The sequence below is a fragment of the Schistocerca nitens genome, chromosome 2, assembly GCF_023898315.1.
Source record: "Schistocerca nitens isolate TAMUIC-IGC-003100 chromosome 2, iqSchNite1.1, whole genome shotgun sequence".
Lineage (NCBI taxonomy): Eukaryota > Metazoa > Arthropoda > Insecta > Orthoptera > Acrididae > Schistocerca > Schistocerca nitens.
In genome coordinates this window covers 1,118,628,551-1,118,656,091 of record NC_064615.1, presented here as the reverse complement: position 1 = coordinate 1,118,656,091, position 27,541 = coordinate 1,118,628,551, and the positions used below count along the sequence as shown (strand labels likewise).

Genomic DNA, 27,541 nt, shown 5'->3' with positions numbered 1-27,541 from the left:
GCGTATGGAAAATTACATAATTATTTAATTTGAAAACGTTTTCCTTGGACAGGTTATTCTACCAAACTCTAATCTCGTGTTGTGTCATTGCATAGACAACTTCTGAACATTCTGTTGCATGGCATAAGAACAATTTTGCTGAGTTTCAGAGGGCTAGAAAGAAGTGCCACTTAATAAGTGCACTGATAATTACACAGACATTACCTGAATACTTAGTACACTATCTTTGATGTTGCCAGCAAATTTCAGATAACATTAAACAAATAAGTTCAGTTAAATTCTAAAGAACAAATTAAACATAGCAATGTTTGTATAAGAAGTGTTGACCTCTTTGGACAGGACGTAGGAAGACCTAACTGTGTGTGTAGGTGTGTGTGTGTGTGTGTGTGTGTGTGTGTGTGTGTGTGTGTGTGTGTGTGTGTTTTCACCTACTCCACCCCTGTGCCAGTTCCGTCAAGTAGACGTCTAATTTTAGCGGTAGAAAGTTGAATGCAATTCAAACAATATTTAGTGTAGTGGTAGTCTATGTTTTATGTTAATTCATTTTAGGAATTTTTAATGTGTCAAGTGTTAGATTACGAGTGAATCTGTACTTGAGTGTCATTACTAGGTGGTATTAACAATTCTAAACTTAATTTTTGATGTGTTATGGTTTAGCATTAGAGCAATGTTTAATATGCTGCATGAAAAGCAATTTAACGTTCAACCCATAACTAAACATTCAGAAGGAGAAGAGGCAACAGCAGATACTCAAGTAGACATGGATCCACTTAAAGAAATTTTGAATCAGTTAAAACTTGTAACAGATCAACAGAAGGAATTTTCTACAAAAGCAGAGAGTGTTACTACAACTGTAGCAAATGCCTGTTCAAGAAAGCCAATTGTCTACAATAGTAGAATGTATATCTACAATTGCAGTAAATTTCTCAGCTCAACAAAATGAAATGTATACAAAAGAAGAGAGTATGTCTACAAAGGTTTCTGAAATTCGAATTAAGCAGACCAAGATCTCGAATGAGATACTTCAGTTATGACAAGCTCAGGAAAATTTTCATGAGGAGTCACAGGAAGTGACAAACAAAGTACAGGATTTAAGAGCTATACAGGAAGATGTTGAAATCCATGTTGGTCAGATAACCAAGAATTGTCTTCTGTTTATGAAGAGTTAATTGTAACTAAGTCTGAAGAACATCTAACCCATTTTAATAGCAGATTAGGAGACTGGGCTGAAGCTAAGGAAAGACAAGTGCTTTATTGCATTGATAAAGGGATAAAGGTAGCAGCAGCAAATTTATCAGTCAAAAATTTTCATGTAAATAGCCAATGTCAGAGAGATTTAAAAGTGGTACAAGATAAGCTTGGCTGAAACTTTGTTCAGTGGAAAACCAAGATAGCAAAATCTGCAAAGAATTTTTCTAAGGATATAGAGGAGAATGAGGTATGAGGGGCTATTAGGGATAATCAAACAGAGATGCATGACAAAGCAGGACAACCAGAGACCTCAGCCACTGCCATCAGATTCTGACAATGCACAAGCATATCAGCTGTTCTGCATGCATATCTGGATACAGCTTACAGTATTTTGTCACTGACAAATTTGTAAATAACAATGTGGAAGAGAAGCTCCATAAGCACTGCCAGTTCCAAACATTTTCGAAGAACAAAAATGCAGTAAATCAAGTAATCTACGACGGTATTTCGGAAAGTAAAGATACACCGTACGCCAGAGGAACAGAAGAGTTTTGGTGAGCAAGTTGGCAACACTGGTGTTAACCTTGAACCGCTAGCTTTCTTCTCATGGTCGTTCGGCAGTTGAACGTTGCTTCTGGTTGAAGTAGGTCGTGTTTAAAATAGCCGATTCAGAATCCCGCCAAATGCCAAGTGCACTCCATTATAAGTTTTCTTCATGCAAAAGGTCAGTGACCAGCGGATATTCACAAAGAAATTGTTTCTGTTTATGGGAACATTATGAATTGACAAAATGTAATGAAATGGTGTCATCATTTCTCTGAAGGTAGGACCAATGTTCATGATGAACAAAGAACAGGTCGGCCATCTGTGATCTCTGATGCCCTTCTTCGGAGAAGGGAGGAAGCAATTCGTGCGAATAGATGTCTAACATTGAAAGAATTGCATCAGATCATAGCGGACGTGTCAACAACAACTCTTTATGGTGTTGTGACTGTCAAGTTAGGGTACAGGAAATTGTGTGCGCGCTGGGTTCCAAACCTGTTAACGGAAGAACACAAAAAGAAAAGGATGGGCTTTGCACTCGACTTCCTCACACACTATGCTGAAGCAGGTGATGAGTTCCTTGATCACATTGTGACAGGTGACAAGATGTGGGTTTATCACCATACAACTGAATCCAAGCAACAATCAATGTAATGGCGACATTCGAATTCAGCAAAAGCCAAGAAATGCAAAACGTCGATTTCAGTGAAGAAAACCATGGCTTCTGTTTTTTGGCACAGACAAGGCACTCTTCTGTTGGAATTTATGCCTCCTGGAATGACAATTAATGCTGCTGCATATTGCCAGACTTTGAAACGTCTTCAAAGGGCAATTCAAAACAAACGCAGGGGAATGCTGACAAGTAGAGTCCGCTTGCTTCATGACAACGCTCGGCCTCACACAGCACTCGTAACCAAAGCACTACTCAAACAATTCAAATGGGACGTATTGGACCATCCACCATACAGATTGGACCTTGCACCCACCAAATTCCATGTCTTCCGCGACCTGAAGTCACATCTTGGTGGAAAATCATTCCACGACGATGAAGAGATCAAAGATGAAGTTGAAATGTGGTTCTGACAACAGGCAGCAGCCTTCTATGACTGTGGGATACAAAAGTTTGTGCACTGACTTAACAAATGTTTGGATAACGGTGGTGATTATGTTGAAAAATAACAAATAATCCAGTTAATAAGATGTAACTGACATTTTCTAAATAAATGTTCTATTTAAGGACTGCAAGCCATTGTATCTTTACTTTTCGAAATACCCTCGTACGTAAGAGGATTTTGTGGTGTGCTACTCTGTTCTTGGAGAGAAATCAGAAAATAAGGATATCTTCAGGGGTTTGCAAGCCTTTGGGCTACTGGTGTGATGGACATTTGTCAGACTTGAGGGGTTCAAGACAGCATTTTTGTCAAAGTACTGGTCTCGAGAGATATGAGGGCCCTTAGTTTTTAAATCACACATGTTCCCTTACAAGAAAGGTAGTCTCCAACATTACTTTGAGACATACTTAAACAAAGGTAGGTACTGGAATGAGCCCATTACACATAAAGATATGCTGTGTTAAGGTGATATTACCAGCTGAGCTATATGAGTGACTTATTCATGTGAATGATGAAAACTTACACAAATGTATGTTTCCATTCAGTTCCATCAATTTAATCAAAGAGGGCTTAAAATTGCATTATAGGCAAGGAAAATGTAATGTGTTGGGCCCCATTCCAAATAATAGAAGCAATAATAGCATCAGCTATATGCATGAAGCTAACGGTAACCGCCAACAATAGAATCATTTCAGTAATAACTGTAATAGACCAAGTAAAGGGAATAACCAGTCAATGGGAAATGGTCACAGACTTAACATGAATCATAGGAGACAAAACAGATCTGATTGCAGGTTTAAATCTGTCTACAGAAACAATAAGAATCATAACCCACACAACCAGCAGTGGAATAATAATACCAACCATTCCAATGCACATCCACAGCACTGGAGTGTACTGAATAATTGCAGACAACACTTTTTGCTGATGAATCAGGACTGGGGGGGGGGATCATCCACCGATACTAATGGATGTTTCAGATGACCTCATCCATCAAAATGAGCAGAGGTCGTTAAACCCCAGAGGAGCAGTCAGGAATATGCAGAGGCTATGAGCAGGAAGTATGAGTTTTTATATGCAGTGATGGAAAAAGTATCACTGAAGAGCTGTGTCCTGACAACAACATATCTGGGAGAGAGCATCCATCAGTGTCCATATCAGTGATAAAGGCTACAATTGAAGGCATTCCAGTTACTGTAATTACAGACACAGGAGTGTCAGTTCAGGAATAACCACCACTTTATTTCCAGTGAGTATCTCAAACAACAAAATTACCAACCTTTTGAGCACATAACTGCAAGATTATTGAAGCAGTGGGAAACTGATCACAAAATATAAAGACACAGATGGTGTAGAACTGATAGTAGGAAAAGCAGCAATACAATGCATGTTCTTAGCCATTAATAAATTGTTAGTTGACTATATTTTAGGACTGGGAAGCATCTGAGAGACAGATGGAAGAACTGACTTCTCTTCAGGACAAGTAATTTTCAAGGTCAATGGTGCCTCAACCCAGATAAGACATGCTAAGGAAAGAAGAATCACATGGGAGATACTGCTGTGGTGCTTGCACTCATTTGATAATAAAGGAATAACGATAATTTAAGAAGAGTCAGAAGCAAGAAGAAACAGCACTACTATTAAATGATCAGGTCCAAAGCAAACTAAGTGAGCCTGAGCATCTGACAGATGATTATTTCAAAGTTTTTGAGGAGAAGTGTGGGATCATTGAAGGATATACTTGTCATCTTAACATTTAGCCCCTTCATACCGTTTACCATAGTTTTTACCCTATTCTTGCATCTCATATATTCAGAGACTAATAAAGTGAAATGGCTGTATACTCATCAGCATCGTAAAAGGAATAATTAATATAAAAGGATGAAAAGGACTCACATGAGTGTGATGATGTGTCAAGCTTTATAATAATGTAAGTAGTTAAATGCAATCACCAATCTTTTTTCCAGACTGAATATTATGTACAATTACTTGTGTTGTATAAATGTTTATGCACGTGTACAAATCAAGATTCATCTAGCATTCTGTGCTGTAGGTAAATATGTGTAGAAATAAGTTTTTAAGCTTCCAGTTAAGCTGAGTCAGTTCATGATTAATTAGTAATGTTTAGCTCCCAGCCTTCTCTAGGTGAATTTTCAATGCTCAGACATATTTTCTACTTGAAAAGATGTCAAGACAATTTTTTTTTAAGTTACTCTTAGTTGAGAATTTTTAAATGTGATTAATTTCAACTCTATATGATTTGTGCCATTGCAACAGCAACAGCAGATTAACTACCTTCAGAAGATGAAGTAAGGCTATATGACGCTTACCAGTAGGCGTAGTTGTCAAGAGGTACAGGTGTGTTTATTTGGGGATGTTAGTCTAAGCGTTGTGAAAGTAAGGATTTTACATGTATGAATCCTCTGACAACATGCATATATTATATTTGTACATTTATTTATTCCTATTCAAGAATTTGTCTATGGTATAGAAGGAGTTGTCAAGGAGATATGATTTCAATTTATTTTTGAAGTTATTACTGCTGTCTGTCAGACATTTTATTTCATCTGGTAATTTGTCAAAAATTTTTATAGTGCAAATTTTACCCCTTTCTGTGCCACAGATAGGTTGAGTAAAGGATAGTGTAAGTCTTTCCCTTTTCTGGTATTATAATCATGAACATCACTGTTGTTTTTAAACTCGTCCATGTTGTTGAGAACAAATTTCATTAGTGAGTAAAAATCTTTCAGTATGCCAGGTGAGAAAAGTGTGAGTTGGGTTTCACATGTTCAATGTTTTCAGAATCTGTGCTGATTGGCATTGAGGAGGTCATTCTGTTCAAGATACCTCATTACATTTGAACTCAGAATATGATCTAAGATTCTACAATGAAACGATGTCAAGGATATTGGGCTGTAGTTTTATGGATCACTTCTACTGCCCAGGTTGTAGTTGCGTGTGACCTGTGCTTTTTTTTCTCTCTCAAGAATGGGGCACAGTCTTTTTGTTTTAGGGATCTACAATAGATTATCGCTAAAAGAGGGGCTAACTCAGTCACAAATTCAGTATAGAATCTGATACGGATTCCATCAGGCCCTGTAGCTTTGTTCAATTTTAATGATTTCAGTTGTTTCTGAACACCATTGATACTAATACTTATTTCAGCCATTTCAGTGATATGAGGATTAAATCGAAGCAATTCTCTAGGGTTTTCTTTTGTAAAGAATCATTTGAAAACAGAGTTAAGCATTTCAGCTTTTGCTTTGCTACCTTAATTTCATTCCCTGTCTCATTCACTAGGGACTGGACACTAACTTTGGTGCCACTAACAGCCTTTACATACGACCAGAATTTCTTTGGGTTCTGTGAAAGATCATTTGCAAAGATCATTTGCCGAGTATATACATGGAATACAACTCTCAGATTTTCTTGGATATCCCAGTTATAATACACTTCTTCCCAGGCAAAAATACACTTTTTTCTGCATGAAAGTACACTATACTCCTGGAGACAGTATGTTTTTCCAAACTGAGTGAGAATACACTTTCCATTGGAGTCCAAAAATTATCAATCTCATTACTGTGCACCGAAAATTTCATGAGTTACCATGAGTTACCTTGGTGAATATATGTTACATCGAGCACTTCAGTTTTTCCGTAGAGAAGCCAATTATGAGAGAAACTGATCAAGAACTCACTTCACACTGTTTTATGAAGGATAATTATATTTTTTGCCATCGTTATTGCATAATTTGTAATCGATGAAAGAAATAAATTAAATATGAAATGCTAACCCTGAAACTTAGTCTTTTTTAATGTATGTTACACTTTAAGATATATCAAATACAAATGCACCAGTAAACATTTGAATAATGGCATAAATGGCTGGTCTTCTGGGCTTGAAATTTTGCTAAGTGGCTGGTACTTGGTGTTCTGAATGAGAACTAAACACTATATGATTTAATAAATATATCACACATTGTCACATGTAACAGAATTCGTCTTTCATAAGTGAAAATTTACTGTGGATGTAATGCTTCTCAAACCACTATTCACAATGTTGTCCTGTAATTTGTTAGAAATGTAACAGCTGTGATGTCATGCTCAATGAAAGTGATTAGTTGTTATGGAGTATTGCATAGTCTCTGACACATTTTGCATCAGCTGACACTTGTGTGTGCATTGTGTTTTGTTGTCATACATGGTGCATTTTCTTTGCAATTAAAGTTTTCTTTTGGTGTTATTCTCTCATTTATGTTTTATTGCTGCAGTATTATTCTGAAATATTAAATTCCTTGTTAGAGTATCATTTCTTACCAGTCAAAATTACAAAAAATTCACTGAAAACTAAAATAACAGATAATCCCAGGAATTTTAAAACATTCCTGGATTTCTCCTGGATGAGAAAATCCCTGGGTCTTTCTCAGATTACATGGGGTGTATACACTCTGATTTGACAATATTCTGCTACAATAGTCATCTGAGGCGTCACACATTGCTCTCTTGACAACCAAAACTGTTTCATTCAGCATCTCTCTATCTAATGCCCTATGCTTTATACATCTGTTATGCAGTAATCTCTGTTTCTTTAAAAGTTCCTTTATAGGTTCCTCCCATTATGGATTCAGCACAAGGTGGGAGAATGTAGAGGAGCTATGGCCCAAGTTCAAAAGAATAATTGACCATGCACTGGATAGATATGTGCTCAGTAAAACAATCAGCATCCTTTGTACTTTGCTAACCATTGTTCCCACAAGTGCGTTAAGATCACTCATACCATTTTTGATGTGGACATCCTCAAAGAGGACAGGTCTATTCATTGGCATTAGATTCTAGGTAGTTTCCAGATAAAGCACTTTGTACTGTTTTACAGGATGTCTTTATCATGCCCACCACTAATAAAACTGTAATTTTCACAATTAATTGTTGGATGATTAATGTCTCCATCAATGATTCCATTAGTCTATCATTAAAACAAAGGCATTCCTTGTCATGGTGACATTTTCTCATGAAATTTCAACCATCAACTTTCTCCTCCAAATGCAAAAATATTTTATTGACACTGACCTACATAGAGAGAAATGATCACCATAATAAAATAAGGGAAATCAGCACTCACACAGAAAGATGTATGTGTCCATTTACTCTGCACATTGTTCAAGAGCATAACAACAGAGAATTATTGCAATAGGGTCCTGTACTTGGACAGTTAATACACTACTGGCCATTAAAATTGCTACACGAAGAAGAAATGCAGATGATAAACAGGTATTCATTGGAGAAATGTATTATACTAGAACTGACATGTGATTACATTTTCACACAATTCGGGTGCATAGATCCAGAGAAATCAGTAACCAGAACAACCACCTCTGGCCGCAATAATGGCCTTGATACGCCTGGGCATTGAGTCAAACAGAGCTTGGATGGCATGTACTGGTACAGCTGCCAATGCAGCTTCAACATGATACCACAGCTCATCAAGAGTAGTGACTGGTGTATTGTGACGAGCCAGTTGCTCGGCCACCATTGAACAGATGTTTTCAATTGGTGAGAGATTTGGGGAATATGCTGGCCAGGGCAGCAGTCGAACATTTTCTGTATCCAGAAAGGCCCGTACAGAACCTGCAACATGAGGTCATGCATTATCCTGCTGAAATGTAGGGTTTTGCAGGGATTGAATGAAGGGTAGAGCCACGGGTCATAACACATCTGAAATGGAATGTCCACTGTTCAAAGTACCGTCAATGAGTGCAAGAGGTGACAGACGTGTAACCAAAGGCACCCCAAACCATCACGCCGGGTGATACGCCAGTATGGCGATGATGAATATATGCGTGCAAGAGGTGACAGAGACGTGTAACCAAAGGCACCCCAAACCATCACGCCGGGTGATACGCCAGTATGGCGATGATGAATATACGCTTCCAATGTGCATTCACCATGATGTCACCAAACACGGATGTGACCATCATGATGCTGTAAACAGAACCTGGAGTCATCCGAAAAAATGATGTTTTGCCATTCGTGCACCCAGGTTCGTCGTTGAGTACACCATCGCAGGTGCTCGTGTTTGTGATGCAGTGTCAAGGGTAACCGCAGCCATGGGCTCCGAGCTGGTAGTCCATGCTGCTGCAAACGTCATTGAACTGTTGGTGCAGATGATTGTTGTCTTGCAAACGTCCCCCTTTGTTGACTCAGGGATCGAGACGTGGCTGCACAATCCGTTACAGCCATGCGGATAAGATGCCTGTCATCTCGACTGCTAGTGATACGAGGCCATTGGGATCCAGCCTGGTGTTCCATATTACCCTCCTGAACCCACCGATTCCATATTATGCTAACAGTCATTGGATCTCGACCAACGTGAACAGCAATGACGCAATACGATAAACCGCAATCACGATAGGCTACAATCTGACCTTTATCAAAGTCAGAAATGTGATGGTATGCATTTCTCCTCCTTACACGAGGCATCACAACAATGTTTCACCAGGCAATGCCGGTCAACTGCTGTTTGTGTATGAGAAATCGGATGGAAACTTTCCTCAATTCAGCACGTTGTAAGTGTCGCCACTGGTGCCAACCTTGTGTGAATGCTCTGAAAAGCTAATCATTTGCATATCACAGCATCTTCTTCCTGTCGGTTAAATTTCGTGTCTGTAGCAATTTTAATGGCCAGTAGTGTAGTTTTGCTAATGTTTCCCTAACCTTAGCATTATTTGGCATGCAGATATCAGTTGATGTAATTTTGCATACGTAGTGACTGTCACTGAAGAGTGCAGATACAACACTTAGGTGACCCACTTCTGTTACTAAGGGCGCCAGTACAAGTCCCTGAGAAAGCTGAGGCAGGGGTGATGCATTTGATACCCTTAATCTTTGAAAGGTATTCCCACCATTGATAGTGGAGACAACGAAATCGTCATTGTCAAATACATACTGACAGTTCCAGCTGTTAAACGCTTTTACACAACAGTGCATCTAACAACTGCAAATAAACATTCACTTAACTGAAAATAACTCCACTGTATGAACATGAATTCACTGAAATTATTGTGTTTACTCTCATGAGAGAAGGGGACAGGAAATACTGGGGAGTTATAGTCCATGTGTGAACCGAATAGCAAAGAGCACTCATTGTGGGGGAAGTTGCCAGTCCTGATAAAATGCTACAGGTGCCATAAAAGATGACTAAGAATTAATTTCCCTCTAACACTGTGAACAGTGTGAAGAGATTTACATATATTATGTCCGTGTGCATTTCTTGCACTAATATCAGTAGTAATTAATATCTGTATTCCATTTTGTCAAAAATAAGTACCTCCAGGCATGTCTGCAAACTGCGTTACCAGTGTTTCATAATGCATGCTGCAGAAGAGTCAACACGACTTTGCATTATATCCTCGATTGCTTTTTGTGATGTAGTGTGGTAGAGAGGAGCAGTAGATTGGTGTTTAACATACCGTTAACAATGAGGTCATTAGAGATGGAGCACAAGCTCGGTTTAAGGGAGGGTGGGGAAGGAAATCAGCCATGTCGTTTCAAAAGAACCATCCAGACATTTGCTTGAAGTGATATAGGAGAATGATGGAAAACCCAAATCAGGATAGCCATATGTGGGTTTAAACTGTCGCCCTCCAAAATATGAGCACATGGGCTAACCACTGTTCCACCTTGCTCAGTGTACGGTAGAGAGAAAGCAAAGCTGTGTGATTGCTCTTCATTTTGTAGACCTATCAAGGAGGGATGTGCATGAACACAATCTGGCAACCAACTTTCTCTCATGTTTCTAACCTTCATCACTGCCTTTCCACCCTGTTACATTCCCAGAACACAGTTTATCCCTTAATATGGTTCTACTGCACTTAGGTGTGGTACAGATCCACTATTCTGGTCCAATGAGTTCAAAAGCCTGTCAGAACACATGGACCCAGACAACAGCTGCTACGTGGCACTCCTAATATTTGTGAGGACTGCTGCTGCCACCTCAGTGCTAGATGTGAGCTACACCCCCCACACAAGCCTGTTGGCACCTGCAGCTGCGCTGATAAGGCTCACAGCCCATGGGCCTGGACCTCAGTTGTGTTCCAACTGTACTCTAGTAACATTCCTTACATGCAGTGTTGCTTGGTTCCAGATAAAGCTACATCCAGGTTCCCCATCTGGTTTACAGAGAAATGCATTATGGTCATCAGTAGACCCTTTGACTTGTATGAATACAAATGTTTGCCATTCAGGATCTCTTTCAATACAGCAATCTTCCAGAAATACCTGGAACTGTTAACCATCTCCATTTCCACTTGTACCACAGTTACTTTGATAACTCAATACTTACAGGTGCTACGTGCCAAGAGCACTTGTGCAACATCTGCAGCCTCTTTACTAAGTTGCACAATGTTGGGCTCAAGTGCTGCCCAAATGTCACTCTTTTCAGTAGCAACTGGAATATCTTGGACACTTTCTCAGCAAGGATGGGATTCAGTATACTGACCACAACATATTGGCTTTTGACCCTCTCCCCTGTCCACAAAACCTACATGAGTTGCAGGCTGTGTTAGGTACAGTGAGTTATTATTCTAAGTTCCTTCCTGAAGCAGCACACATTATGCACTCTCTCAACCTGATGCAGAAGAAAGGCATTCAGTTCCTGTGGTCAGCTGCCTATGAGCATGCTTTCATCCAGCTGAAGCACGTTATGCACGGTGCCCTACCTTAGGCACATTTCTCCATCACGTACACTTGATTTGGCTGCTGATGCTCCCCTCCCCCCTCCCCCCATGGCATTAATGTAACACCGGCACACTGTAATGATGACAGTACTGAGCAACCCATCACCTATTCCTCAAAGACACTGGCTCTTGTTCAAATAAACTACTCAGAGATTGAGAAAAGGCTTTAGCAATCATCTTTGATGTCAAGAATTTCAATGTGTACCTCTTTAGGACTAAGCTAACTGCCATTACTGATCACAAATCATTACAGCACTCTTTGGGCCACACTCTCGGTTTCCAGCATAAGCAGTTCAAAGGCTCCAGAGTTAGGCACTTTTCCTTAGTTCTTACAACTGCACCATTAAGTACAATCCTATCACACAACACACAAATGCAGACACGGTCTACCCTCATGACCAGACCAGTATCTGACCAAAAGGAGATCTCCTGTTTCCACATTCATAGAATGTCAATGCACCTTAGATGGTGTTCCAACTGCTGCTACACATATTGCTACACACATGTGCCGTGACCCTATCTTAAGACATGACAGCAGATGCTCTCTTATGTTGGAACTCCTCCATCATGGGCACTGGGGTATGCTGCAGATGAAAGTCCTTGCTGGACATCATGCCTACTGACCAGGACAGAACAAAGTTGTGGAGGCCATGGTGCATAGCTGTTCTGTATGTGCCCACCTCCAGGCTGCTGCTTCTCAGTCTTTTCCCCCCTGGCCCACTCCCTGTCGCCCCTGGGACCACATTCATCTTGTCTTTGCCGATGCCTTTCTGGGCTCTATGTGCTTCAATCTCATGAGTACTGCTTTCAACTACCCACTCACCACTACGACTGCCACACTCAACGCCCTTACCCAGGTTCTGGCCATTGAAGGGCTTCCCTGCGCCCTCATGTCTGACAGTGGCTCCCAATTCACAGCGAAGATCTCTGAATAGTTTTGCTATGCCAATGGCATTAAACAACTATTTAGCCCACCTTTTCACCCATCCTCCAAGGGCAAAGAAGAGCAGATGATGTGTATGTTTAAACAATACATTTTGAAGGTAGCCAACTTGACTAATTCCATCCTGGCTATGTTTAGTGCAGACTGGTATGGGTTCTTTACCAGTATAGTAGCGTCATCACCACTAAGTTCAGTGGCTAGTCCATCCAGATACAGAAATAAGGGAAATATATTTACCTGAGGAGAGCAGCCCAGAAGATAAATACAGAAAGGGAAAAAAACTCTTTACTTAATAGAATCTACGACTTATTGTCTGCAAAAAGGGGTGAAGGGTATGCACCAAAAGGGAATTTTAAAGACTTAGGTAAAAAATTTTCCACAGAAAATTTTCCACAGTCAAGTGATACACAGTAGGTGATATAAACTGACAATGGACTGAAACAAACTCTTTCTTAATACAAGGGAAAACAACCGTGGCAGAGAGGGAGTTAGTAATGCTACTGTTTGCATAAGGAATAAAAAGTTTAGCTATCTGACTGAAGTACGGTATTTACTTGAATCTAAGCCACACTTTTTTTCCAGTTTTTGTAATCCACAAAACCGCCTGCGGCTTAGAATCGAGTGCAAAGTAAGCGGAAGTTCTGAAAAATGTAGGTAGGTGCCGCCACAACTAACTTCTGCCATCGAATATATGTAGCGCTACACAGGCATGTTTTGCAGGCACAATGATAAATACTGGCGCCAGAACCCCTGCGTCAGTAAATAAATTAAAAAAATAGGTGGAAGACGAGCTTTTTTCTCCACCCTGAGTTTCGACTGCTGCATTTTCATACATTATCCAACGAAGTAAATACAAATTCCCTATTGTTCATCTTCGGCTGTAGCAGCATTTCAATGTACTACAAAAATCCGACTGGCAAGACTGTTTGGGATGTTTGTCAATATGGCCAACTCTACATTCTGAATTTTTTCCTACCTGTGAGAAGAGATGGTTGCTAATAGGAACTTTTTGAATTGTGAATCACATGCAGTATTCTCTTCACCATAAGAATAATATGAATATAAACATTTTGCCATGTATTCTTTCATGTTTTCTGCTATCTCATTTAAATCCTGTCTGCCTAATAAACTACGAAACTAGAGTGAGACAACAGCAAACACGGAAGAATATACATATCATATAATGTTTTATCCGTATTATTCTTATGCCTAATAGTGATACAGTCAGAAATGAAGCACGGCAATTGACTAGATTTTTAAATCTAAGATGACTCCAATTTCTGTGCAGAATGTAATGTACTAAAGAGGCGTCTGAAAAGATTTTCAAACAGAGAAAATTTTTTGCTAAACTCTCGTTCAGAACGTCTTCTATCATACATAGTCTATTATTTAGCTCTTGTTGATCATTATCAAAGAAAGCAGCAGTGTAAGTAACAACAAATAGCAGTCTGTTGCCATTGTTTCGCTAATGAGATGATTTCTCTCTTCTTTTTTTTTAAATTCTAAACGACGGTAGCGCGCACAAAAGCAAGCCATGCCGCGAACGGCGACAGGCCGTAAACATTCATTATCAGACTGTGACAAATAATGCATGATACAGTACAATAATACATTTTCAGCTTAGAGTGATGTAAATACCTATAACAAAAAGAACGGCACTTACCAGATCAAAGAAAAATAAAAAATCAATTCAAACCAGACGAAGCACATGAAAAGAAGGGTACCTGTATAAATACGGATGGAGCGCCTGACGCATAGCAATGACTACCTGGGAAAGCTTAACTGCTAAGTTAACGACTCGAACCAAACTACTGTAGCTGTATCGTCATTCATTCGACCTAAATTGTGTCTCATATTACAAAGGACCAACTTTGTTTCAATTTGGAGGTACGGCCTAAAACTTTTCTCTCCCCTTGAATTTTGAGTCGCAAATTTCAGGTGCGGCTTGGATTTGGGAAATTTTTTTCCTTGATTTCGAGTCTCATTTTTCATGTGCAGCTTAGATTCGAGTGCGGCTTGGATTCGAGTAAATACGGTAAGTGCATTCTAATACTTGGTCTTGAAAGTGAGTTTTGGATATTACAAAAATAAATGTATACACTGTCAAAATCTGCAGTCCATGACAGAAACAGGCAATAGGTTACTAACATTATGCTTTGCATATATAATGTATGGGATTTTATAAAATTGTGAGAGTTGTCAGTTCAGTGTAACGCTTTAATTTTGACATTAAACTGAATGACTTGGGAGCCAAATTAACAATTAGTTCCTGTAATGGAAAACTAAGGGTAGAGCAACAATGTACATTATGGATGATTAGTGTTTACCACATCAATGAGGTATTGTGCAGCGGACCGGCACACTTAAAATGAGCTAAGCTGTCAGACGAAGTCCTTCATCAGTTGTAGAAACACACTTACATTTATATATGCACAACTAAGATATGCACAGCTACTGTCACATCCAGGTGCCAATGCATGACTCAGATGAGCCACAATATAGGTTGGAAAATGTCATGGGGGTACTTAAGAGGCGTAGGGTGGGAAGGGGAAGAAATAGCAGGGCACAGATGGGGAAAGGTGCTGTAGTGTTGCCTGTGGAAGTGTATGGGGACGGTGGGCTGCTAGGTGCAGCATCTGGTAGCTGTGCTGGAGGAGAGGAGAAAAGTAGTGAAGGGGAAAGGACTATGGAGGCGAACTGGGGGAACAGAAGGCAGGTGAGAGGATAGAGTGGAGCACAGAAGAGAACAGAGGCAGGTAACGGACACAGACTAGTGAAGGTTGAGGCCAGGAGATCGTGGAACTAAAGGATACGTTGCAGAGAGAGTTCTCACTTGCTGCACAGCATAATAGTGATTAAGTGCAGGAGTAAAATTTTGTCAGAACCAACTAGGATGATGCTAAATGGAGCACGTCTACCCATTATACAATGATGGTGTAACACTCAGAAGAAAGGAAGTACAAACAAATGGGGAGCTCACTGCCCCAGAGTGTATGTGAGAGATTGTCAGGGACATCTGATTTGGCACCTGGGAAACAGTGCAGAGAAGACACAACACTCTTCTGTAACAGGGCTACGCAAGTAACTATACCCTTATATGAGACAGGAATGTCTTTCTGGTTGCAAAATTTGCATAAAGGAACACTCTGAAGCCCTCAAGTTAAACATCAGGCCAACCCCGAGCACTGATGGGCTCAGAAAATGGCAGCACATTTGGTCAGCAGTCGGGTGGGCAGGGGGCAATCACATCATCAGCTGCTGTAAGTCCCTTGCCTTCCTACTACCCACTCTCAGAGTCTGGTCAATCCATCTGCATCACTGATGCTAATGGAAGATCAGCCCTACTAGCTTCAGGATGACCTGGTGTGTACACCAAAGCATCTACAGCTGCTACCTGCTTTAAGTCCACTACTAAGAGCCAACACCTGTATGGATGTGTAGGGAACTTCATACATACCTACATTAATCCTTGTTACATAGATCATGAATACGACATTTCATAATGATGTGGATCATGTCACTTTAACATAAGTTTTCTTTACACAAAGTAATTAATTAATTTTTTTTAAACAGTTACTACTTCATATGTAAGAATTCATCTATTGAGTAGGAGTTGTCATTCAGAAATTCTTTTAATTTACTTTTAAATGTTGGTTAGCTATCTGTCAGACTTTTAATACTATTTGGCACATGACCAAAGATTTTTGTAGCAGCATAATTCACCCCTTTCTGTGCCAAAGTGAGATTTAATCCAGAATAGTGAATATCATCCTTTCTTCTAGTATTGTAGCTATGCACTTCACTGTTATTTTTGAATTGGGATGGGTTATTAATGACAACTTCAACTCAGCAAGTTCCATTCCTGCAATGAAGATGGAAGCCAGGCTGATCTTCCATGGCTGAAGAACCAATCTGCCCAACTATGAGCTTTTCCAACTTGGGAGCAGGCAACTTGTGCCATCATGACTGCGTAGTACAAGTACTTGCCTTATCTACTGTATGCTGGGACCACCTCTCGGGCTTTCCTTCATGTCACTGTTGCAGTCTTCCACCTACACACCATCTCGACAACAGGGGGGCACAGAATTCTGAGGCTGAGTCTAGGTGCAGCTTCATTTGGCGAGAGAGCTGAGACTCTGACAGATGTCCTTAGCACCATAGGCCAATGACAGCCTTTACAACACCGTGGGGACATTACCAGCACTTTAGGATTACCGTTTTGACTGAAAAATACACCAGAGACTCTTGAATCAAGTGCTTTCATTATTGAAACATAAAAAAAGGATGGTGTCCATTGATGACAGAACTGTGTTTTCAAAGGATATGGAAGAACACATGTAACAACTGGAAGGAGTGTTTTAACAACTACAGGCAGCAAGGAAGGAGCAAAAACAGATCCATGGCTATCAGTAGTTTTTGATTTTGTACTGCCGCAGATTACAAGGCAGTTACAGTCACTTTTAGGCCTCTGAAATTATTATAGGAAGCCTTTGAATTGTCTATTGAGAAAAGGAATGAAATCTGGTGGTCAGCAGAATGTTAAGTTGCACTCGGGAAATTAAAACGTTCTTTGGTGTTGTGTACGGTGTTGGTATTTACTAACTTTGACTGAGAGTTCATCTTAGTGTGTGATATGAGCAGTACAGCAATTGGTTGTGTTTTGAACCAAATTGTTGATAATAGGATATGTCCAGTATATGCACGTGACAACTGAACATGGAAGAATGCAACTATTTGGGGGCAGAAAAAAAGAGATTCTAGCTGTTATTTATGGTATTACGACTTTTGCTGTTATTTATACAGACAAATGTTTACTGTGGTTACTGATCATTCTTCCCTCAGGTGGCTATTGAGCTTGAAAGATCTTTCCAGTAGACTGAGATGGTAGACATTGAAGCTAAGTGAGTTTAATTGTGAAGTAATATATAAATCAGGGAAGACACACATGAAGGCAGACATGCTATGTAAGAAAATCCAAGCCCTGCAAGCATTATCTGAACACTTGTCAGAGTGGTTAAAAGCACAAGCAGCTGACATGGGCTGTTGGGCTTTTACGTTACAGTCAGTTTGTGACACATGATGGCTTGCCATGCAGAAGCATGAAGTGCAGACTCCACATGGTGGTTCCCACATCATTCAGAAATAACGTAATGCAACAGACACATGACCACCTGTTGGCAGGTCATGAGGGACTGGGATGCAGAGGGTGACAAATAGATGCATAGCTGAGAGGTTTTGGTGAAGAACCTGAAAGCAACATCTAGAACAATATGTGAGCGCTTGTGTTCCATGTGCAAAAAGAGCAGACCTGGTGTATGCTGTTACAAAGATTGCCAGAACTGACAAAATCTTTTGAAATGCTTGGTTTAGATATTATTGGACCATTTAATAGGACAGCAGATAGGATAACAGACCACTTTTCCTGGTTTTTACCAATGATAGTGATTCAGACCAGCATGTGAACAAAATCGCACAAATGCGATGGTTTATAACTGAAAACCAATATTTGGCATCTCCCATACTATAACTAAAGGTCGTAGTACAAATTATATTTTGGATATCTTGCAGCAGTTGTGTTGTCTCTTTGTATCCAAGAACATAGCACTAGTGTTTTCCAATCATAAGTGAATGGCTGTACTGAAAGAGTACATCACACAATTCAAAAATGTTAAGTGATTATGTAGATAGCATGATAACTGGGCTATGCATCTTCAATACATCATCTCTGTGTATAATTCTAAAACACACAATAGTACAGGTCTTTCACTATATGAGGTGGTATACAGTAGAAAGGTACCATCTCCTTATGAGATTCTGAAACATAAATTGGATGATAATGAGGAGTTAGTGAAAAAGTTCATGAAAGGGTTAACAGCAGATTGGTACAAGGTCAAACAAGTGAATACCAAGGCACTTGTTCAACGGGAAGAGACAGGGCAACATATGGAGAAGTTTTGGCAATACTGAGTGGGTCAATGGGTCTTGGTAACAAACCAATATACACCCAAAGGAAGAAAAAAATAGTATTTAACTAAGAACGAGAGCCCATATCTAGTGACATAGATTAAATCAGTGGTAAATGTGAAGGCGCAGCTTCCAACAAAGACACTGATCATTCACAGAAGCCTTTCAAACCTTACAGTGGAGCAGCAGATGCTTTGCCACAAATACCAACGCCACAGGAGGTACAGTATACAATTTCTATGAAGGTGAAGAGGACAGTAGTTTAAAAAGTTCAGGATTCAAGTAGCACACAATATGCATTAAGACCACATGTTTAGTTTCCTTCCACTAACTGTGAAAGTGTTTTTGTTTCTGAACCATTTGGATACATGTTGTTTTGTTTTGGGGGTTTGTTTATTGTTTGCACTAGGTAGAGTAACGGGTTAACATTATTTAGTATTCAGGAGTATTCCATTATGCATCAACGCATTTGGAAGAAGGGAGGATAAGTGGAAAGAAATTCCTTTCCCTCCGATGGCATGCCAGCATGAGCCACCAGGACAAATATGGAAATCTTGCTGTTCCTACACATCATAAAGAGGTGGGTAGGGAACGCATTATGGAACCGATCTCTTGAATCTCAGGTGGTGATCTCAAGCCAACGTGATGTTTTGTAAGCAAGTCATCATTGGACGTTTGACTCTGAATTGACTCTGAATATGTGAAAGGTGAGAAATGATGTGTGTGGAATAGAAGACACCTCTGGGGAATTGCAGAATGAAGCAATGAAAGAAGGAATTCTGACAGAAGTTCAGGAGGAGTAATGATGACTGCAAATCTCTTGCTAAGACAGGAAATACAATGAGTAATTAAAGACAAATTATAAATATAAATACTAGGAAGTAGGAGTAAAGAGTTGATTAGGAATTAGTGTAATAGTTTAAGGGGTTTAAGATTTGTGAAATCAGCTTCATTTTAAAAACAGAGATACTCCATGGAGGATGAATTAATAGAATGTGTGTACCAGTTGGCAAATTTCAAAAATTTGTGGAAAATTTTATGAAGGACACGGGAATGTTGCACAGCACAACAGCAATTACGTGCAGGAGGAAAATTTGATTGCTCCTCTAAGTGGAGCACATCTCATAAGTGTGCAATGGTGGCACAACCAATGGCAACACTCAGAAGAACAGAAATACAAACAAATGGGAAGCCCATTGCCTCATACTGTGTGAGAGAGAGCACCAGGAACATCTGATTCAGCACTTAGACAACAGTGAAGAGCAGACACAATGTTCTTCTGTAATGGGGCTGTAACATAAGAATACCTTTCAGGTTGCCAACTTTGCAAACAGGAATGCTCTAAAACCCTGAAGTTTGGTCAGCCAAGAGCACTGATGGGCTCAGAAAATGGGGCTACATTCAGTAACCAGTATGGGGTGAATCATGTCACTGACTGCTATAAATCCTTCACCTTCCTTCCACTCATTCTCAGTGTGTGGCCATTCCATCTGCATAACTGATACCAATGGAAGGGCTACTCTACTAGAATACTCCAAAGTCTACAGCCTCCACCAGCTTGGAGTTCACTGCTATGAGTCTTCAGCTATCTTACTAAGAGGGAACTTCAATTCTTGAAGCTGCATTCCTTCTGGTCACAATGGGGACAGTCTGAAGGTGGAGGCTGGGCTGATTCTCCTTGGATGAACTTCCCACTTATGAGCTGTTCAACTTTGTAGTAGGCTACCTGTGCCAGCATTCCTGGGGAACACAAGTACCACCTCACAAGTTGTATGCTGGAGCCCGTCTTGGGGTGTCCTTCACATCACTGTCCAGTCTACCACTGACATTTCATCTCAATAAACGACAACAGGGGCATGCACATTTCTGGGGTTGAGCCTAAGCACAGCTTCATTAGGTGAGAGTGCTGAGGCTCTGACAGGTGTCCACAGCCATACCAAGCTGTAGCAACATGCTGGCCAATGTACCCTCCTGCAACAGGTCAGCGGCACTGCCCTCAGGTGATACCAGGGCCTGCAAAGGCAGATTCCTCACTGGACACTGTCATGCTATCCTGCACTTTCATGCAATGTGGGCTCAACACAGCACTGGGAAGAAGACAGTGTGATTGTAAAACTTTGGAAATAAATGTCTGTTAATTGAATGCTGTTTCATTAGTGCACCAACACAGCACTTCAGCATGTCCCCCCCCCCCCCCTCACCACCTCCGCCACACACACACACTGTAGGAGGCCACATATGGCAGGCTCCTGCATAGCTGTGCAGTTATTGCTAGTAACACTGGATTTTCAGAACTGCATGGGTGTTGAACTCTCCCTGAAATCTGCAGCACATCATCATGTCACTGGCACATTCTCACACAACCTCACAGACAACACTCCAGCATCTTCTCACAATCTTAGCCTGTTACCCATCTCCCTATCTTCCTTTCAGCCCCACACCTCTTTTGTATCTCTGGCAACCATCCCAGCCAAGATCACTTCTCACTTCAGTCAGGCTTCAGCACGCAGATACAACAATGGCCGCAGCTGTGTGTGTGTGTGTGTGTGTGTGTGTGTGTGTGAGAGAGAGAGAGAGAGAGATAGAGAGGGAGAGACAGGTGTGGCTGTATGACTGTTTACGTGTTTCTGCATCTGATGGAGGACTTAGTCCAACACTTTATCCAACAATCTACATTAAATGTGCCAGTGCTCTGTTCAGTGTCTCCTCTATGTGGCGAACAGCATTGTACCCTAATTCATATTTCTTTTGATTCACTATTTTCAAACTTATAGAATTTTAATAATAATTTCCTGGTGGATTCTCACCTGAGCCTTGTGTGCGAGTTGTGACTGTTAATGTAGGTGTGCTCTGACCCAATTGATTGAAGGCCTGCATGTAAAAGTGGTACTTGGTGCCACACTGTAGATTGTTAAGAGTGTAACTTGAGTAGTTAGACAGAATCCTCACTTTCTCCCATTCACCGAATTCTCGCTTGAAATACAAGTAATAACCTGAAACAACAAAGTAGTTTAGTTAAAATGATCTGCATTACACTCTTTAAGGTGATTAGTTAAGAATTTTATTTCTGAATTGCTTCTGATTGTGGACTATTAAACTGTATTAATTTACTGGCTTTTAGACTTTCAAGTATTTCCCACAGAAAAAAATCTATTTTTGTTAATCATGTGACTCTTTGAGACATGGTCTTTCATATGTTGCTCCATATTGCATTAAGCAGAGTCATATTACTTCAATAAGTTAAATTAACAGCAAAGCATTACACCATTAAACACAAGAAATGGAAAGAAAAGAGATAGAAGACACAAACAGGACATTTATAAAGTCTTTTTTCAGAGGTTTGTGGAGCAAAATAAAATTTTATGGTACTATGAGTTTATCTGGTAACTAGATTTAGTGTTTTCTAATTGAAAGACTAAGTATACAAAGTGAAAGAATTTGGTGACCTTGGAAGCAAAATAACACATGACAGATGAAGCAAGGAGGACACAAAAAGCAGACTATCACAGGCAAAGAGGGGATTCCTGACTGAATCAAAAGTCAGTTTTAGTTTAATTTTGTGTTATGTACTTTAAAAACTGGGTCTTACTGTGATTTAGCATCAATTTATTGACTACAAGTCATGACGTTATGCCCTGAATTACATTATTTGATATAATGCCAATGTTACACTTACCATCCTTCACTCTCAAGTTAGTGTCAAAAGCAAACAGAAATTTTCTAGAATCATATTAGAAGGCATATCCATTGTAACATAATAAATGTGAAAGTAACTCTATCTGTTATGCTTTCATGATTAACTGCTGAACCAGTTTTCATTAAATTTGGTTTAGAGGTAGCTTAAATGCTGAGGAAGGACACAGGTTGCTTTAGAAAGGGTGTGATATAACACATTTATTGATTTGAAGAATATAACACAAAATATGGAACACTAATTACCCTAGAAAAAGCTATTTACTCTGTGACATTGCTATGTTCTACATAATTGTATTCAACGTGCTGAATACAAAGCCTGTACAATCCTCTATACGTCTAATCCATACTTCCATACTAATATCAGTAACGACCCTGTTGATTTTAGCCGCTGAGCCTCACAACTCTTACAGCTTCTGAGATGTGCGCATGTGTGTGTGTGTGTGTGTGTGTGTGTGTGTGTGTTTGTTTGTTTGTTGCCCTCATCATCATTTTATCATTATTGACACACAAGTCTCCAAAGTGCTGTCAAGTAAAAAGACTTGTACCAAGAGGCTGAACATCCTGACTGGGGCCTCCTGACCAATAAAGCCGTACCCAGGTTTCATTTCATTTTATTGATGTACAAGTGCAGCTTTAGTTTTGACTATAAACAGAAAGTGAGTGTGATCTGAGCAGACATGCAGGATGCCTCACAGACATATGCAAAAACTGTATCATCAAATAAGTGAGGTTGAAAGAGGATGCATTAATGCTGTGAGAGAATGTGATGAATCCATCTGAGAAATTGCTGTTCGTGTAGGACGTTTCGACAGTGCAACAGGTGTGTACAGAATGGTTTATCAAAGTCCATGGAACACGGCGAAATGGGTCAAGTCGCAGCGCCCAGACAACCCCCCAAGAAGATCGACAGCTCCTACAAATGGGATTGGGGACAGACTCATGTCCTCCTCAGCTCAGGCACAACATAACACATCATAAACTATCAGTGGTGACAGTTGGTCACTGTTTATTATGGCATGAGTTATGTAAGCATTGTCCACTTCTCTGCCTGCCTTTTACAAATGTACAGAAACATGCTAGATGGCAATGGTGTATGGAACAACATCACTGGGGACAGGACAGTGTTGTTGGATGAATACTGGTTCTGTTAGTTTGAAAATGATGGCTGCATTTTGATTTACCACAGATAGGGGGAGTGGCACCACAGTACATGGACTTTTATGCATATCATATGATGGTATGAGAAAATGATTTTAATATGATATTACCATCCAAGCAATGGGCTAATCATTTTAATGTTGATATGTTTGTTAAGGTGTACAGTGAACGACTGCAATTTCATATAGTGAAATCAAGTAAAGTTGAAAGTAGAGAATTATATTAATCTTAAAGGTGCTTTGGCAAGTATTGCAAATGTAAATCCTAATAATATGGGAAAGATGGCAACTCTATCCTCTTCATTTGTGAAGTCAATGACACATGCAAGATTATACTCAATATGCATTCATCTATGTGCACATGTATGGTTGTCCCAATTTATTCATTACCTTCACATGTAACCCAGTCTGACAGGAAGTAGTCAATGAATTCTTATCAGAACAGGCTGCTTTTGACAGACACGATATGGTTGGAGAGTTTTTAGTTTGAAAGTAAAGATGCTAACATCATTTATAGGTAAGGAAAATTACTTTAGTTACAAGACAAATTGAGACCCAATCAAACTGATAGTATCATCAGCGCATAAATGTCCGATTTAACCACTGATAAGACACAATAGTTCCAAGTATGTTATAAAAAATATTTGTAAGAAAGACATTCCACCATAACACATCTCTGTGTTCACTTAGGAAAGGGCAAAAGTGTGTATTTTAATCAAAATAATTTTTATGGTCGACTATTAAGCCTGTTAAAAACAACACTGACTGCTTTTTTTTTCCTTTTGTGCAAGAAATGATTTCACAATAACTCTTCTATACATTGGTGTGCCAAGATATTATACCCAAATTACATCAAGAGAAGAATGGAAACTTTGAGTTGGAGGAATCCCTGTACACGGGTATCCAATCTGGAGATGCTTTAGGTCCAGCCTGTCAGGTGCATGCCACCAACATGGAATGGTTTTGCTTGAGAATGATGCTACACCATGTACAAGGGCAACATGTTTCAAAGACAATAAAAAACACAATGGTCAGGAATTATTAACATTCGGACAAGTGTGTGAGTCAAAAATTTCTCTAGAAAATGGTTATCATTGGGATCTATCTCTGGAGGAGCCTGTACATGCAGATCAGCAAGCAAAGTGACACAGCTTTCTGTAATATTAATAGGAACCTATGGGCTTCCAAAACCACAACAAAAGTGGGGAAAAATTAAAAAAAAAAAAAAAAAGAAAAGAAAGATGAAAAGATACGGCAGAAGATTTACTGCAGAGACTTAAGTCCCTTGCTGCTACCTACAATGATTTTATCTACAATTAAGCTCGCATGAAGGTGGAAGACCACAAATAATGATAACTGGAAAAGATTTATCTTACTTTGGATTGGGTATACTAATTACAATTGAGGAAGTTAGTTGTAATGTACAATGACAGAGGAGAAATGACACTATTCCACTGTAAAAGTGACTCAGCGAGTATGTTTGACAACTGAGACCAGAACAGACAACAGTTTTCAACAACATTATGCAACAAACTGAGTGGTGAAGCAATTTCATTCTTTTTAGATGTTCTGGAAGCAACTGGTAAGACTTCTCTTTTGAATTTGTTCTTAGTCCAAATTCAGAAATATAAGAGTTGCTGTTGCAGGAGCTCCTCTTGAATAGCTGCCGAGCTACTCAGTAATGGTTGAATGGCGCATTCAGTACTTAAGTTGCTGCTAAAATTAGCTCAAGAAGAAACAACTACTTGTAACACCAATAAAAGTAGTTATTATGGACAGATGTTGCAGCAGTTTAAGCTGTTGGTTTGGGAAGAACCTACAATGTCCACCCCCCCCCCCCCCAAAAAAAAAAAAAACACAATTGAAACACTAAATGATACCAAGCAAGATATTAAAAGCAACCAACCAATCTTAGGACAGATGGTCAATTTATTGGCTGGTGACTTTAGACAGAGTCTACCTGTAATAACTGAAGGCACACTAGCAGATGAAGTAAATCCATGTTTAAAGGCATCAACCTTACGTCAGCATGTCACAAAATTTAGTTTAACAACAAATACGTATGTACAACTGTACAATGACACAGACAATACGTGGATGCTCTTCTGAAAATTGGTGAAGATGGTATTGATGCAAATATAAATGGCATGATTACATTACATCGTGACTTCGCTAATACTGCTCACAGTACAGAATAGTTAGTGAGTGAAGTTTATCCTGAACCCAAGCAAATGTGGGAAATAAAAAATGGTTGTGAGAAAGGGCAATTTAGGTGTCAGATAATGACTTTGTAGGACAGGTAAATTAAATAATTATGTCACAAGTAGATGGAGATATTGGAGTAGCTCCTGTTAATAATATTATAAACACTGAACAAGTCATTTCATATTTCTTTGGAATTGTTACGAACGTCATCTTATAAACTGAGAAACTTTGGTGCACTAGATTGTGTAATAGTATGTGCTTCCAAATTACACATTTGGACCAAAATAATGTTAGAATTACTATAAATAGTTATTCAGCTAAAGGAGAAAGTGTTCCGATTCCATGAAATCCAATTATATCAACAGATTTGACTTTTCTATCTAAAACATTGAATTCCCCCTAAAACTTGCTTTTCGAATGAACATGTGCCATCGATAGGTCACATTGACCACGTAAAGCACTGAACTCTAACCGCTCTGACGAGCCGCCATATTAATGTTCCAGTCAGCCTTTGTACCTTGTACAGTGTGCACGTGTATCTTTCTTTGTGCTGAAATATATGTTTGTATAGACATTTATGGGAACAGTTTGTTGCATATACAGTTATCCATATTTCTATTTCCCATATTGTTGACCCAGAAGTTTCTACGTCTTCCGAGATGGCTGTGTGGAATCAACAGGTTTTATGTTCAACACCATGGCTGCCTCACCCAACATTTTATATAAGGATTTGGAGGCTCAGCTATTACTGCCAGGCCACTCCAATCCCCTGACAACTGTTGTTTCACCGCTAACAGACAGTGATTCGCGATCTCCAACAAAGTTAACCTCAAACTTTGGAGCTCTATAATAGCCGAGTGTTACGCCGCTACCTCAAACAATGGACTCAGGTTTCATGTCACCAGACTGTGCACACCAACATGTGAAAGGAGACGTGAATCATGTAACAATCAATCACTCATGTAGTGTTCAAACGGACCCAAAATTGCACATGTGCTTTGATCCTCTATGCGCCAGAACGTCGGTTACAGTACTGCCGTGTGCAATGTTTCCTTCATGCAAAACGCACATGTGGTCAACTGCTATCAAGCTATGCCAGTTTTGCCTTCCTCACAATTTAATAATGGACATTTTTATACATCAAGTTCACCAGGCTTAACCATCAGATCTGTTGCCCAGTTTCTCGACCATGTGAGTCCGAGCACATCCAACAGCACTTCAGCATCCAGGAACGTTGTACCATGACAGTGTGACTGCCAGCAGGTTTCACCAGTGATTTATGGTCCTACAACACAGGGTGCATCTCCGATGAGCTCAGAAAATTCTTGCTGTTGCCACACCAAGTACCAAACCCCCCCCTACCCCCCCCCCCCCCACTCATGGGGGACCTGATTCTGACCATACAGCCGCTCGCTCCTTCCACAGTACTGTCTGCACCTGCCGTGCCAAACTTGCGCATCATTTCTGAGGTGGACAATTTATGTACTGTGCCTTTAACCTCCAGTCCTGTTTACAGGCCTACCTCATGTGCCTCTCATCCGTTCGTTCCCACGGTACCGACAGTGCCTGCCCTGTCGTGCTTCTGTGACTCATCAGGGACATTGCAACTGGCTGTTGTTCGGGACGTGTTTGCTAGTAACACGCCCATACCAGTAGTGCTGGGTTATGGGACAGCCTATGCTACCACGAGATAGCAGGCCTTCCAAGATAAGCCAAAACCACCCCCACCCCCCGGCTGTCTGCCGCACTTGTGGAGCACCTTTTCGAGTTACATCAGGTGACCGACAACAACTCTAAATTTCTATGTCTTGTCATGCACCTCCATGACCATTCAAGATTTAATTTCAGACCTCCTCCTTTCGCCACCGCTGCTGCCAAAATATGAGTTCGCCAAGAAGACAATATTGGACTGACTTGCCTTGTCGCCACAGGAATTAATAATCAAGATCCTCCATGAGGAACACCTGGGGGATCGCACTCCGTCACAACGCTGGCACCA

General features: G+C 40.0%; 1 protein-coding gene across 1 annotated transcript in view; it reads right to left on the bottom strand.

Moving 5' to 3' along the window:
- The window catches only part of LOC126234805 (Down syndrome cell adhesion molecule-like protein Dscam2), a 222,741-nt gene that overhangs the window by 127,701 nt on the left and 67,499 nt on the right, over positions 1-27,541 (bottom strand). Inside the window, exon 3 of the mRNA XM_049943552.1 lies at positions 21,292-21,477. Coding sequence (XP_049799509.1) covers positions 21,292-21,361 — 70 coding nt within the window. The 5' untranslated portion in view covers positions 21,362-21,477. The remainder of the gene's footprint in view (positions 1-21,291; positions 21,478-27,541) is intronic.